Source organism: Lissotriton vulgaris, chromosome 10 (genome assembly GCF_964263255.1).
Source record: "Lissotriton vulgaris chromosome 10, aLisVul1.2, whole genome shotgun sequence".
Classification (NCBI taxonomy): domain Eukaryota; kingdom Metazoa; phylum Chordata; class Amphibia; order Caudata; family Salamandridae; genus Lissotriton; species Lissotriton vulgaris.
The window spans coordinates 1,038,322,894-1,038,337,881 of NC_141698.1; the positions used below are offsets into that span (position 1 = coordinate 1,038,322,894).

General features: G+C 52.4%; 1 protein-coding gene across 1 annotated transcript; it reads right to left on the reverse strand.

Annotated features, from left to right (window-relative positions):
• Nucleotides 1-1,780: 1,780 nt before the first annotated feature.
• LOC147689277 (uncharacterized) lies at nucleotides 1,781-14,655 on the reverse strand. Its single transcript, XM_086940066.1, has 3 exons — nucleotides 14,218-14,655; nucleotides 2,942-3,157; nucleotides 1,781-2,038 (listed from the first exon to the last, which is right to left on the reverse strand). The coding sequence occupies exons 1-3, from the start codon at nucleotides 14,653-14,655 to the stop codon at nucleotides 1,781-1,783; spliced, it is 912 nt and encodes a 303-aa protein (XP_086796192.1).
• Between the last annotated feature and the right edge of the window lie 333 nt (nucleotides 14,656-14,988).

Sequence of the window (14,988 nt, forward strand, 5' to 3'; positions counted from 1 at the left end):
ATTGGGTTTCCGTGTGAGAGCATATCCTCCACCATCTAAGGGTAGATAGCGACATGGGAATTCTATCTGAATGGATGTCCTCACACATAGTGGCATCGTCTAATGGGGTAAACACATTTTATCTCAATGATTACATATAGGTGTTCCTAAATTCCTTATCTAGAACTTCTCAAAAGAAAAATCGCATAATACAGATTATCAGGGAAAACAGTCTGGTTATACAAAAGGGAATTATACATAAAATGGGGGTCCATGGTACATTACTGCAATCTGGAAGTGTGAACCTGAATAATTCACCAACAATAAACAAGCATTTACAATGCAATGGTTTCGCCTTTGGAAAAGTTTGAGTTATTGGCATTGTATATGGCAAAATTTTGTATTTCTGTTTTTGTTTTGAAAACAGATAAGTAAATGGCATTGTCATTTACATTGCCATTAGCTTAATTTTTGCAGTCACTCTGCATTCTCTAGCACCCCCTAGCACTCTCTATGCACTCTGCATTCCCTATGCACTCTGCACTCCCTATGCACTCTATATGCAGTCTGCATTCCCTATGCACTCTGCACGTCTTATGCACTCTGCACTTCTTATGCACTCTGCATTTCCTATGCACTCTGCACTCCCTATGCACTCTGTACTCCCTATGCAGCACGCTGTACTCTCTATGTACTCTGCACTTTCCACTTCCTATGCACTCCCTATGCAGCACTCTGTATGCACTCTGCACTCTGTATGCACTCTGCACTTCTATGCACTCTGCACTCCCTATGCACTCATCATGCACTCCCTATGCACTCTGCACTCTCTATGCACTTCCTATGCACTCTGCACTCCCTATGCAGCACTTTGTACTGTCTATGCACTGTGCACTGTCTATGCACTCCTTATGCACTGTGCACTGTCTATGCACTATGCACTTTCTATGTTTTCTGTACTCCGCACTCCCTATGCACTCTGTATGTATTCTGCATTACCTATGCACTCTCTATGCACTCTGCACTCCCTATGCACTCTGCACTCCCTATGCACTCTGCACTCTCTCTGCATTCCCTATGCACTCCCTATGCAATTTGCACTCTCTATACACTCTGCACTCCCTATGTACTCTATCTGTACTCCCTATGCACTTTGCACTGTCTATGCACTCTGCATTACCTATGCACTCTCTATACATTCTGCACTCCCTATGCACTCTCTTTGCACTCCCTATGCACTTTGCACTGTCTATGCACTCTACACTCCCTATGCACTCTGCATTCTCTATGCACTCTGCACTCCCTATGCACTCTGTATACATTTCCTATGCACGTTGTATGCACTCTCTATGCATTATGCACTCTTTAGGCACTCCCTATGCACTCTCTCTGGACTCTGCATTCCCTATGTACTCTGCACTGCCTAGGCACTTTGCACTCCCTATGCACTCCCTACTCTGCACTCCCTTTGTTAAATTTTGAGCTTTTGATAAATGGTGTTTGGTATTTTCTTTGAATTATGTGTATAACGTTGATGTGTTTAACTTTACACAGAAATCTGGAGTGCATTTATAATGCAATTATTTGTAGATGCACTTTGTATTACAATACAATTTATTTGATAAAGCATGTTAGCATTTTGTTTAGAGATGTAATATATATGATAGCACAGTAATATATATTTATGTACTTTCTTTATAATAATGAAAGGACACGAAAAAAAGTTTAACATTTTTTATTAAAGTATATATATTGTCTTTTTATTACTTTTTATTAACGCAAAGTTTTGTGCAGTATTTTATTAGGAAAGTATTTGGATGATGTATCCATTCTGGAAAATCACATTAACTGTTTTTGGTAGGTGTTCTATTAATGCTTCTTCCAAGTCATCAATGTCGGCTGGTATATTGAAGTAGTCCATTATAACTGTATTGTTTATGTCAACGGATTGACAGTTTTCAGCATTTTCTATTTGTATTGCAATAGTACATTGTTCTTGATTTGTTTTTTCTATTGCATATATTGTTAACTTTATTTCTTCTTGTGGCGGTTGTATTTTCTGTGGAGAAAAAAGAAATGCGTTAGTTGCTGTTTTTTTATTTATTTATTGTTTTTGTTGCCCTAAAGATAAAAAAAAATTGTTATATTTTGGTGCAAATGAAGTTAATACATGGTGAAGGTAATTGAAGATAGCATTTATGTGAGTATATATATTACTTAGTTATAATGATATAGTGTTTATTAAAGGGTGTGCTCATAGCTCATAGTGAGTGCAGAGTGCATAGGGAGTGCAGAGAGCATAAAGAGTGCAGAGTGCATAAAGAGTGCAGAGTGCATAAAGAGTGCAGGGTGCATAAAGAGTGCAGAGTGCATAGGGAGTGCAGAGTGCATAGGGAGTGCAGAGTGCATAGGGAGTGCAGAGTGCATAGGGATTGCAGAGTGCATAGAAAGTGCAGAGTGCATAGAAAGTGCAGAGTGCATAGGAAGTGCAGAGTGCATAGGGAGGGCATAGAGAGTGCATAGGGAGTGCAGAGTGCATAGGGAGTGCAGAGTGCAGAGTGCATAAAGAGTGCAGAGTGTATAGGGAGTGCAGAGTGCATAGGGAGTGCAGAGTGCATAGGGAGTGCAGAGTGCATAGGGAGTGCATAGAGAGTGCATAGAAAGTGCAGAGTGCATAGAAAGTGCAGAGTGCATAGGAAGTGCAGAGTGCATAGGGAGGGCATAGAGAGTGCATAGGGAGTGCAGAGTGCATAGGGAGTGCAGAGTGCATAGGGAGTGCAGAGGGAGTGCAGAGGGAGTGCATAGGGAGTAGAAATTGATCATAGACCTATAGTTGTATATAGTAATGAGTAACTAGCAAAATTAGTAGTAGTGTGTTATTAGAGTTTCAGAAAGTTAGAAAACTTTATTATAGATGTAGTAGTAAATGAAGGTATAATATTGTATAAATAGTTTTACTTACTTGAAATTGCGTATTCCGCGTTGTATTTAACATTTTATTGTTTTGAAATTCGTGCACTGATAAGTGAGTTATTTTGACGTAGGAGCCGATTTGTATTGGGAAATCTGCGGCATCTCTCCAAAGTGTTATTTTGATTGAGTCTGTTGTATCGTTTACTGTAATTGATTTCAGTTTTGTTTCTTGGCCAGCAGCAAAAATATTTTTTGTTTCTTCTTCCTGTAAGACAAATCGAAATATTTAGTGTGGTGTGACATAGTGTGGTAGTGTGGGAGCGACAGAGTGTGGGAGCGACAGAATGTGGGAGCGACAGAGTGTGGGAGCGACAGAGTGTGGGAGCGACAGTGTGTGGGAGCGACAGTGTGTGGGAGTGTGGGAGCGACAGAGGGTAGTGTGGGAGTGTAGGAGCGACAGAGTGTGGTAATGACAGTGTAGGAGTGTGGCAGCGACAGAGTGTGGGAGCAACAGAGTGTGGGAGCAACAGAGTGTAGGAGTGTGGGAGCGACAGAGTGTGGCAGCGACAGAGTGTGGGAGCGACAGAGTGCGGGAGTGTGTGAGCGACAGAGTGCAAGAGTGATAGTATAGGAGTGTGGCAGCGACAGAGTGTGGCAGCGAGAGAGTGTGGCAGCGAGAGAGTGTGGCAGCGACAGAGTGTGTGAGCGACAGAGTGTGTGAGCGACAGAGTGCGGGAGTGTGTGAGCGACAGAGTGTGGGAGTGTGTGAGCGACAGAGTGTGGGAGTGTGTGAGCGACAGTGTGAGAGTGTGGGAGCGACAGAGTGTGGGAGTGTGTGAGCGACATAGTGTTGGAGTATGTGAGTGACAGAGTGCGGGAGTGACAGAGTGTAGGAGCGTGGCAGCAACAGAGTGTGGCAGCGATAGAGTGTGGGAGCGACAGAGTGTGGGTTTGTGGGAGCGACAGTGTGGGAGTGTGTGAGTGACAAAGTGTGGGATTGTGTGAGTGACAAAGTGTGGGAGTGTGTGAGCGACAGAGTGTAGGAGTGACAGAGTGTAGGAGTGTGGGAGCGACAGAGTGTGGGAGCGACAGAGTGTGGGAGCGACAGAGTGTGGGAGCGACAGAGTGTGGGAGCGACAGAGTGTGGGAGCGACAGAGTGTGGGACCGACAGTGTGGGAGCGACAAAGTGTGGGAGCGACAGAGTGTGGGAGCGACAGAGTGTGGGAGCGACAGAGTGTAGGACCGACAGTGTGGGAGCGACAGAGTGTGGGAGCGACAGTGTGTGGGAGCGACAGTGTGTGGGAGCGACAGAGTGTGGGAGCGACAGAGTGTGGGAGCGACCGAGTGTGGGAGCAACAGAGTGTGGGAGCAACAGAGTGTGGGAGCAACAGAGTGTGGGAGCGATAGTGTCGCTACTACACTCCCACACTCTGTCGCTCCCACACTCTGTTGCTCCCACACTCCCACACACTGTCGCTCCCACGCTCCCACACTCCCACACTCCCACACTCCCACACTCTGTTGCTCCCACACTCCCACACTCTGTCGCTCCCACACTCTGTCGCTCCCACACACTGTCGCTCCCACACTCTGTCGTTCCCACACTCCTACACTTTGTCACTCACACACTCCCACACTGTCGCTCCCACAAACCCACACTGTGTCGCTCCCACACTCTATTGCTGCCACACTCTGTTGCTGCCACGCTCCTACACTCTGTCAATCCCGCACTCTGTCACTCACATACTCCAACACTATGTCGCTCACACACTTCCACACTCTGTCGCTCCCACTCTCACACTGTCGCTCCAACACTCTCACACTCTGTCGCTCCCACACTGTCGCTCACACACTCCCACACTCTGTCGCTCACGCACTCCCGCACTCTGTCGCTCACACACTCTGTCGCTGCCACACTCTGTCGCTGCCACACTCTGTCGCTGCCACACTCCTACACTATCACTCCCGCACTCTGTCGCTCCCGCACTCCCACATTCTGTCGCTGCCACACTCTGTCGCTGCCACACTCTGTCGCTGCCACACTCCTACACTATCACTCCCGCACTCTGTCGCTCACGCACTCCCACACTCTGTCGCTCCCACACTGTCGCTCCCACAGTGTGGGAGTGACAGAGAGTGGGAGCGACAGAGTGTGGAGGCGACAGTGTTGCTACTACACTCCCACACTCTGTTACTTTGTCGCTCCCACACTGTCGCTCCCACACTCTGTCGCTCTCACACTCCCAGTCTGTCGCTCCTACAGTCTGTCGCTCCCACACTCCCACATTCTGGGAGCGACAGAGTGTGGGAGCAACAGAGTGTGTGAGTGTAGTAGCGACACTGTTGCTCCCACACTCTGTCGCTCCCACACTGTCGCTCCCACACTCTGTCGCTTGCACAGTGTGGGAGTGACAGAGTGCGGGAGCGGCAGAGTGCGGGAGCGACAGTGTCGCTACTACAGTCCCACACTCTGTCGCTCACGCACTCTGTCACTCCCACACTGTGGGAGCGACAGAGTGTGTGAGCGACAGAGTGACAGAGTGTGGGAGTGTAGTAGCGACACTGTCGCTCCCACACTCTGTCACTTCCACAGTGTGGGAGTGATAGAGTGCGGGAGCGGCAGAGTGTGGGAGCGAAAGTGTCGCTACTACACTCCCACACTCTGTTGCTCCCAGAGTGTGGGAGCGACAGACTGTGGGAGTGTGGGAGCGACAGACTGTGGGAGTGTGGGAGCGACAGACTGTGGGAGTGCTGGAGCAACAGACTGGGAGTGTGGGAGCGACAGAGTGTGGGAGCAACAGTGTCGCTACTACACTCCCACACTCTGTCACTCTGTTGCTCCCACACTCTGTCGCTTTCACACTCCCAGTCTGTTGTTCCCACACTCCCACAGTCTGTCGCTCCTACACTCTCACAGTTTGTTGCTCCCACACTGTGGGAGCGACAGAGTGTGGGAGTGTAGTAGCAACACTGTTGCTCCCACACTCTGTCGCTCCCACAGTCTGTCGATCCCATAGTCCCACTCTGTCACTTCCACACTCTGTCGCTCCCACACTCCCAGAGTGGGAGTGTGGGAGCGACAGAGTGTGGGAGGAACAGAGTGACAGAGGGTGGGAGTGTAGTAGCGACACTGTCGCTCCCACACTTTGTCGCTCCGACACTCTGTCGCTCCCACAGTGTGGGAGTGACAGAGTGCGGGAGCGACAGAGTGTGGGAGCGACAGTGTTGCTACTACACTTCCACACTCTGTCACTTTGTCGCTCCCACACTTTGTCGCTCCCACACTCTGTCACATCCACACTCGCACAGTCTGTTGCTCCCACACTCTGGGAGTGATAGAGTGTGGGAGCAATAGAGTGACAGAGTGTGGGAGTGTAGTAGCGACACTGTCGCTCCCACACTCTGTCGCTCCCACAGTGTGGGAGTGATAGAGTGCAGGAGCGGCAGAGTGTGGGAGCGACAGTGTCGCTACTATACTCCCACACTCTATTGCTCCTGCACTCTGTCGCTCCCACAGTGTGGGAGTGATAGACTGTGGGAGTGTGGGAGCGACAGACTGTGGGAGCGACAGACTGTGGGAGTGTGGGAGCAACAGACTGGGAGTGTGGGAGCGACAGAGTGTGGGAGCAATAGTGTTGCTACTACACTCCCACACTCTGTCACTCTGTCGCTTTCACACTCCCAGTCTGTTGTTCCCACACTCTCACAGTCTGTCGCTCCCACACTCTCACAGTTTGTTGCTCCCACACTGTGGCAGTGACAGAGTGTGGGAGTGTAGTAGCGACACTGTTGCTCCCACAGTCTGTCACTCCCACAGTCTGTCGCTCCCACAGTCTGTTACACTCTGTCGCTTTTACACTCGCAGTTTGTTGCGCCCACACTCCCACAGTCTGTCGCTCCCACACTCCCAGTTTGTCGCTCCCACATTCTGTCGCTCCCACACTCCCACACTCTGGGAGCGACAGAGTGTGGGAGCGACAGAGTGTGGGAGCGACAGAGTGTGGGAGCGATAGAGTGTGCGAGCGACAGAGTGTGGGAGCGACAGTGTTTGAGGAAGTGTGTTTGTGAAAGATTGTGTGTTTTTTTCTGTGTGAAAGTGTGTGTGCGCGAATGAGTTTGTGCGAAGAGTGTTTTTTAGGTTTAAAGTATTTTATTCAACGTGACACACCAAAACAGGCATACAGCATCATAAGATCAGCGGATGAAAACGTGCAGTAGTTTGGCATGACACAACATTTAAGTTCAAACGCCCCCCTCCCCCCTCCAACGCCCTCCCACCCCACCCAACTTCCCCCCCCCCCAGTGTCCAGTGCGCAACCAACATGCTACCTATGTTCCAGGGTTCCAGGCAATTGAGGAGAAGAGTCCCACCCCGCTCACTGATCCGATGCCAGCGGGCTCGTCAGCCGCAGGAGGCGGAGGTACCTCGGGCAGGTGAGTTCCTTGAACTCCGTGAGCAACAGAGAATGAAATGGCTGCCACAGTTCGTTAAATTGCGTTACATCCCCAGCCACCACCAAGGACAGTTTCTCCATACCCAGCACGTGCCACAGTCTATGGAGCCAGCCCATGACTGTAGGCGTCGTGTCCGTGCGCCAGTATATCAAAATGTTCTGAACTGCAGAGCCGAGGGCAATAGCGATCTGCCTACCTCTTCTGGACCTGAGTGGATACATTAAAGCATTTGGGAGTCCTAGCAAGGTATACGCCGGGAAGCGCGGGAGCTCTATACCAAAATGAGAATCAATTTCATCCAGCACTTCCTTCCAGTAACCAGCCAGGAGGGGGCAGTCCCATAGAATGTGCGTGAGTGTGCCCCGATGTCCGCACCCCTGCCAGCATGTGTCAGTCTTGCTATGGTCAAACTCATGGACTCGCTTAGGTGTGTAGTACCAGTAGGTGGACACTTTAGTGAAGGTATCAGTGAGGCCCATGTGATATGCAGAGTGGCGTGCCCTATAAGATATGTGGTCCCAATCCTTAGGGCTCAGTGCCCTCCCAAGTTCCCGCTCCCATCTAGCTCTCCCGGGGTTATGATAGTGTGTTGAGGGAAGTTGTAAGAACTTGTATAAATCCGAGATCAGTTTCGAGTCCGACGTACGGGACAACAGCCATCTCTCGCATGGTGAAAGCATCCTGTCCGCCACGTCCCGTACCTGCGGCTGGAGAGCCCAATGCCGGACTTGCATATACCGGTGTCTCTCATTTTCGGGGAGTGAATTCCGTCCGAAACTGTGTGAACGGGATGACCCCCTCAGGACCGTACAGATGACATAGTGCTCTGCACCCCGCCTGCCGCCAATGTGCAAAGGCTCCTCTCTCCATTCCGGGAGTAAAGGCAGGGTTATCCACCAGCGGCGAGAGCGGCGAAGGGAATGAGGTGAGATCATACTTAAGGTAAGTCACGTCCCAGATCCGCAATGGCATCCTCGTAATAAAGGAGGCGTAGAGATTCTTAGGCCGGTGGGCACGGTGCAGGAACGGTATCTCCTGAAGAGGCCGCCCCGCCACCGCCTGGTCCTGGAAAAGCCAATGCTTATCCGACTCCCACCTGCACCATTCCACCAAGTATCTCAATTGCGTTGCCTGAAAGTATTTACGAAAGTCGGGAACGCCTAGACCTCCAGCCTCAGGAGACAAAAGGGAGAGGGCCCTGGGTAACCTAGGTTTTTTCGCTTGCCAAATAAAACGGGCCACATCCGACTGTAACTGCTGTATCCATCCCTTCGGTGGCTGAAGCGGCAAAGCCCTAAATAAGTAGAGCACTTGCGGCAAGATCGTCATCTTGACGGCAGCGATCCTACCCAGCCAAGAGAAGATGCCACGATTCCAGCGGCCTAGCTCGTTCTTGATATTGAGTCCCAAAGCTGAATAATTAGCTGCGACCATGGCTGGCAGCGTTGGAGCTATCTGAATCCCCAAATAAGGGATCGCCTCTGAGGACCAAAGTAACGGGAATCTATTCTGCAAATATGCCCTGGTGTCCGGCGCCAGGGAAATATCCATAGCCACTGATTTCCCCATATTCATCTTAAAACCCGAAACCGTGCTAAATGCCGCCAGTTCTTCCATGCAGGCCGGGAGTGCCATCCGGGGTGCAGCCAACGTGAAGATGACGTCATCAGCATAGAGACTGATTGTATGGGTGAAGCCGCCCATCCGTATCCCCTCTACTTCCGGTCGTGTCCGCACTCTTTGAGCGAACGGCTCCGTGTACAGTGCGAAGAGCAAGGGCGAGAGTGGACAACCCTGCCTGGTGCCCCTCTCGATGGGGAAGGCAGCAGAGGTATAGCCGTTAACTCGGACCACTGCCGATGGATCCTTGTAGCAGTTAAGGATCATGGTGCGAAACCTGTCCCCGATACCCGCTTTCACCAGTACCTGTTCCAGGAAAGGCCAATGCACGCGGTCAAACGCCTTCTCTGCGTCAACCGCAAGCATCATCCTCTCACCCGGAATCCGGGAGGCCTTTTTCAGCAGATGAACCACTCGTTTAGTATTATCTACCGTCTGCCGCCCCGGGACAAAACCTGCTTGATCCGGGTCAATAAGGTTGGGCAAGTGAAGTGCCAATCTACTGGCCAGTATTCCAGTATAAAGTTTCAGGTCAACGTTCAAGAGGAATATCGGTCTATATGACCCACAGCATTTAGGATCTTTCCCCGGTTTGGGGATGACCGTAACCGAGGCCCTCAGAAGGTCAGGTGGGATGGCTCCAGGTTCCGCGAAAGAGTTAAAAAGGCGGGTGAGAACCGGTGCCAACGACCCGCAGAATGTCTTATAGAAGAGGGCAGAATAGCCATCCGGGCCTGGCGCTTTGCCGTGCTTCAGTCTGGCAATGGCCGTCACTACTTCCTCAATGCTAATATCCCTGTTCAAATGGTCCGCCTGCAAAGGCTCCAAGGCGGGCAGAGTGATCGAGTCTAGATAGGAGGTCATAGCCGGCACATCCGACGGGTCACCGGCGTAGAGGTTCCCGTAGAACCCTCGAAACTCGGCCGAAATGCGGGCATCATCCACTACTGCAGCGCCCGTGGAGTCTGAGAGCTCCTTCACCAACTGGCTCTGCCTAGCAGCCCGGAGTCTATTAGCCAAAAGTTTGCCACAGCGATCTCCTCCAGTATAAAAGGCGTGGCGCAGTCGGAGGGCCGCATATTCCGCTCGGTCCACATCTAAGGCAGCAAGGAGCTTCCTTGTTCTTTAAGCTGCCGCCAAATCCTTGGCGCCCCAGTCCTACGGTGGATCAACTCCAACTCCCGGACTCTATCAGTAAGCTCCTCCCTCTTGATCCTGCGCTCCTTGTTTTCGGCCGCTGAGATCGACAGGAACTCCCCCCTGAGGACAGCCTTCAAGGCAGCCCATTGCGTGGCGCGGGTGGTATCCGTATTATCATTGTTAGCCAAATACTCACAGAGTACCCGTTCAATACGGTCCGTGACCGCTTTCCTATGTAACAAGGTATCTCGAAGGCGCCAAGTCCTCGCCGGGGAGGCAGAGGGTGGCAAGCAAAAAGAGGCCTCAACTGGGGCGTGATCCGACAGGGAAATTACCCCCATAGTCACGTCGGACGCCAGAGCTTGCACCGGCGAGGTGACTAAAAGGTGGTCAAGCCTCGCGTAGGTCTTATGCGCGTGCGAATAGTACGAATAGTCCCTATCCACAGGATGCATGTGGCGCCAGAGGTCCAAGAGGTCCAGCTCCGCAAGCTCAGCCTTACAACCAGCTGAAATTTCCCCGACTTGCGGGGAGCGCTGCGCTGATCTATCCGCAGCCGAATCAAAGACCATGTTAAGGTCGCCCCCGAGGATGATATGCCTATCCGGCGAGGCAGAGATCTCTTCCACCGCAGACCGCAAGAACCGCTTTTGTTTATCATTGGGACTATAAAGGGAACCTATCGTGAGAGTAAGTCCACCCACCCGAAACCTATGCACCAACAACCGTCCTTTAATTTCTGCGAATTTGTGAATGTCTTCTCCCCTGAAGTGTCGAGCCACCAGAATCGCCACCCCGGCCGTCTTGGTAGTGCTGGAGGAAAAAAATTGCGTCGGGAATTTACAAGAGCGCAGCCTATGCGCGTCCTGCGGCAACAGGTGGGTTTCCTGAAGGAGGCATATGTCCGCGTGCGAATTCTCTAGCAGAGAAAGCACCGCCCGTCTCTTGACAGGATTATTCAGACCCCTGACATTCAAAGTCACAACTTTAAAGGTGTGAGGGGGCATAGTGGGGAATATGTGTAAAGGCGATAACAGTCTGCGTGGTGATCGCAGTGTGCAAACATACCACCCCTTCCTCAAACAGCAATGCAATCTTCCAAAAACAATGAACAAAGCTACTCCTTCCTGCGCCTCGCAACGCAGCCCCAGGCAAGAGTCTGAATGTAACCGGGCCTCTCCCCATACACCAGCCTACCCCACAGTCCACCCCCACCCCCTCCCCCCCTCCACCGCTGAGTGAGACAAGGCGGAGAAGCACAGACAAAGCAACAATTCCTAGCACAGCGCACTGGACAACCCCGTCCCCCATTCCCAACTCCCACAACCCCTCCCGGATCCCCAACATCCCAACACAACCCCTTCCCTTCCCAGAACCCCATCCCCTTTTCCTCAAGAAAGTAGTCGGGGGAACCATTGTCCAAGTCCGGCCCAAACAGGCAAGTCTATGGAAAAGTCTCAAAAGTGGACGTCCAGCCACCACACAAACTTCGCTCCCCCCCCCCACCCCCCCAGGCCCCCAAACCTGCGATTCAAGAAGAAGCGATGTCGATCTCCCCCCGGAGAATGTCTAGGCGGTCAAAGCAACCTCCTCCGGCGCCGTTTCCCTGATGACCTCTCTCACAGCATTGTCCATATCAGCCTGGATAGTAGGCGAGTCAGGCCTCATCGAGGAGGCTGGGGACCCGCGGCCCGGAACCAACTGCCAGCCATCCCTGGTGACTCGGCGTCTACGCGCGGAGTGGAAGCATCCTCTTCGGTGGCCGTGATGCCCAGCACAGTACAGGTATCCTGGAGAGAGCGCAGCTGATGCAATATTCCATTCCAGCGGAAGATGATACGAAAGGGGTGGCCCCAAGAGTACTGAGTGTCATGCTCCCGCAAGAAGTCAGTCACAATCTTAAAGGACTTACGTTTCTGCAGGGTAACCACCGAAAGATCTTGATAGAGGGCCACCCTATGACCTCTGAAATCCAAGGAGGGCTTGGCACGAGCTGCCCGCAGGATCCTTTCTTTCAGAGGGTAATCCGGTAGGTAGGCCAGAAGGTCGGGCGCCGGGGCTCTTCGCCGTGGGCCCACCCTGTGCGCCCTATCGACCCTAAGCGTAAAATCCGTCGGCTCATCCAGAACGTCCCTGAACAGATCGCGCAGGTAGGCCGCTGCATCCTCCCCTTCTTCTCCGAGAGGAACACCTCGGACCCGGATGTTGTTCCTCCGGGAGCGGTTCTCGAGATCCTCCACATGGGATTGGAGATCGATTTGCTGGTCTCGAAGCCTGATCACCTCCTGCTGAAGCTGCGTGATTTCCTCATCTCTGGCGTGGCCCGCTTCTTCTACAGATGAGACCCTCTCACCCAGGCCATCGACCTCCCGCCGGACCTCTCTCACCTCCCCCGCCACTTCCTGCTTAAGCGTCTGGAAGTCCTCTCGCAAGGAGCTAAAGAGCGACTCAAGGAACGACCTGGTGACCGGCGGCTCCCCCCTGCTCGCCCCCTGCGAGCTGCCGGACTGACCTGGGGAGTGCTGTCCGCGATCTTGTCGTGTATTGCCCCTGTTCAGCATTTCTGGCAGGGTGCGATCACCCTTCCTGGTCCCCTTATTGCCGGCCATTTGAGCGATGGATGAAAACGTCCAATCCACACCAGCAGCGGCAGCACCACCTGGCCACCAGCTGACCAACCACTCCGAGTAGTTAGGCCTTCCGCCCGTTCACTCCGTCGGTAGCCAATCGCACAATACCTCTAGGGACACAGCTGCAGTCGGTAGTCCTGGCGCCGGAACAGTCCTGGTAGGCCGAAAGTCCCAGAGGGGGGCACCACTCCCCCACGCATCCCCCGCCAGCACGCACTCCAGTCCCTGCGAGTGTCACACCAAAGCAGTCACAGCAATATGGGCAGCCCGGGGAGGAGAGGGAGCAAGCCCCGGTGTCTCACAATCCAATGAGTCCCAAAGGTAGGCCAGGTCCACTGCTACAACCCCAGCAAGCCAGACGTAGTACCTCAACAGTTCAGGCCCACAGGCGCTTCGCCACGTCCATGCTCCGCCAAGGGAACCAAAAAAAAAAAAAAAGGGGGGGGGAGGCCCAACACCCCCCGCCGCGCCGCACCTCACCGTGGCAGCCGCGGCGCACCAAGACCTGCTCGCGTAGGCCTCCAGGTTCCGCACCACTGTCCAGGCGCCGTCCCCTCTCACCCTGACAGCACCAGGCCAGGGGAATGGGGCCCCCGCTTCTCTAGGGGTTTGCGAGTCCCCGGCACCTCCAGCCACCTCAATGCTCCTCGGCACCCGCTCTCCGCCATCTCGTGTTCCTCAGGGCTCAGACCCCCGCCTGTACCGTCTCCATGCGAGGCTGATCGTGATGCCGACCCCAAGCCCACAATAGCGTCTCCAATCTGTAGCCTGCCACTCAGCAGGCAGCTCCCGGTCGGGTCCCGCACAGGAAGGGAGCCAGCAAGTCCCCAGAGGCAGCCGCGCCAATGTTGCTCGAGACCTCACTTGGCCGGAGTCTCGCCGCCAAGCACACCCTACTCCACATGCGGTGTCGGCGGGTGGGGCACACCCGAACTGCAGTCTGGGCCGGCAGGCCCCCGGGTCTCCCACCACAGATCCAGCCCTCCCACGGCCGCGATGGTGACCGTACTCCGTGTCCGGGGCCCGACACTGTGCCGCCGCAGCTCCGTGCTACCCCCAGCGGCTCCACTCCGCGGCCGCAGACGGGTCCTCGCAGCACCTCGCTCCTCTTCAAGCTGCGACAGCGGCCTCCCCCGTGCGACACCGCAGGCTCGCGTCAGTCCTCAAGGCGGGCCCAGCCGCACTTCCGGTCGGCCGCAGGTCTCACAGATCACGGGCCAGCATCACCGCCCTCAAACGGTGCCTTCCAGCGCGCCGATTTTTGCTGCAACAGGAACCGCTAACTCCCCACTGCACCCGCCGTCGCCAGCAAGCAACGGAGGGGAGAGATCAGCGCTAAATTAGGTACTTAGGGGCCTGGGCCGGAGGAGATCGCCAAGGCTGCGTCCTCCTACGCCGCCATCCTGGCCACGCCCCCGAAGAGTGTTTTTTAAAGATAGTTTTGGAAAGGGTGTGTGTAAAGATTGTGTAAGAGCTTACTTCAGTAATTGTTCCTGATATGCTCAATAATGTGCATAATTTTGCTCCTTTGACAGTTTTTATTGGTGAAATTGGTGGAGCAGGTGGTTGTAGAATATTTTCCGCTTCCTGCAATATTTCCGGTGGTATAGTGAAGGGTTTTAATCTTGCTATCTTAGTTTGCTTTGTGATGATGACCACATTGTTTTTGGTTAGGAAATTCCGAATTATTATTGCATTTCCTTCTTTGGTTTGTTGATAAAAGTCCTCATTGTAGCATGTTGCTTTTATGGAAGCACTGTGATCAGCTAGAGCAAGGTGATATAATACTCTGTCCTCTTGTTTTGCGTTTTTATAGTTTGTTTTTGTTGAACATTTCACAACGTTCGCTCTGATGGATTTTTGGTAAGGTTTGCTTTCGGCTTCTTTCATTTGTTTAAGTTCTTCTATGGAAATCATCTGAAATGAGAGTAAATGTTAGTACACATTCTTGACATGTTTTCCCCTTTGTAATTAGCTGGAATAAAAGCACATGTTAAAGGAGATTGTTTGCATTTAAACTGCTACCCATAATGCTTTGGGATCACTATAATATGATTCTAATGTACCATAGTGCATTAGATCTACATTACTATAGATATGGTCTAATGTTGAATTGTAGTCTGTTGTGTATTGTTGTACTTTTTGCTGACATTGAAATTGTTCTAGCATATATTCTAACAGCAAAGTTGTGTTTTGTGTTGTTTGTGTTAAATCTATGTTAAAGTCTCCCATGATTACATATTTATAATT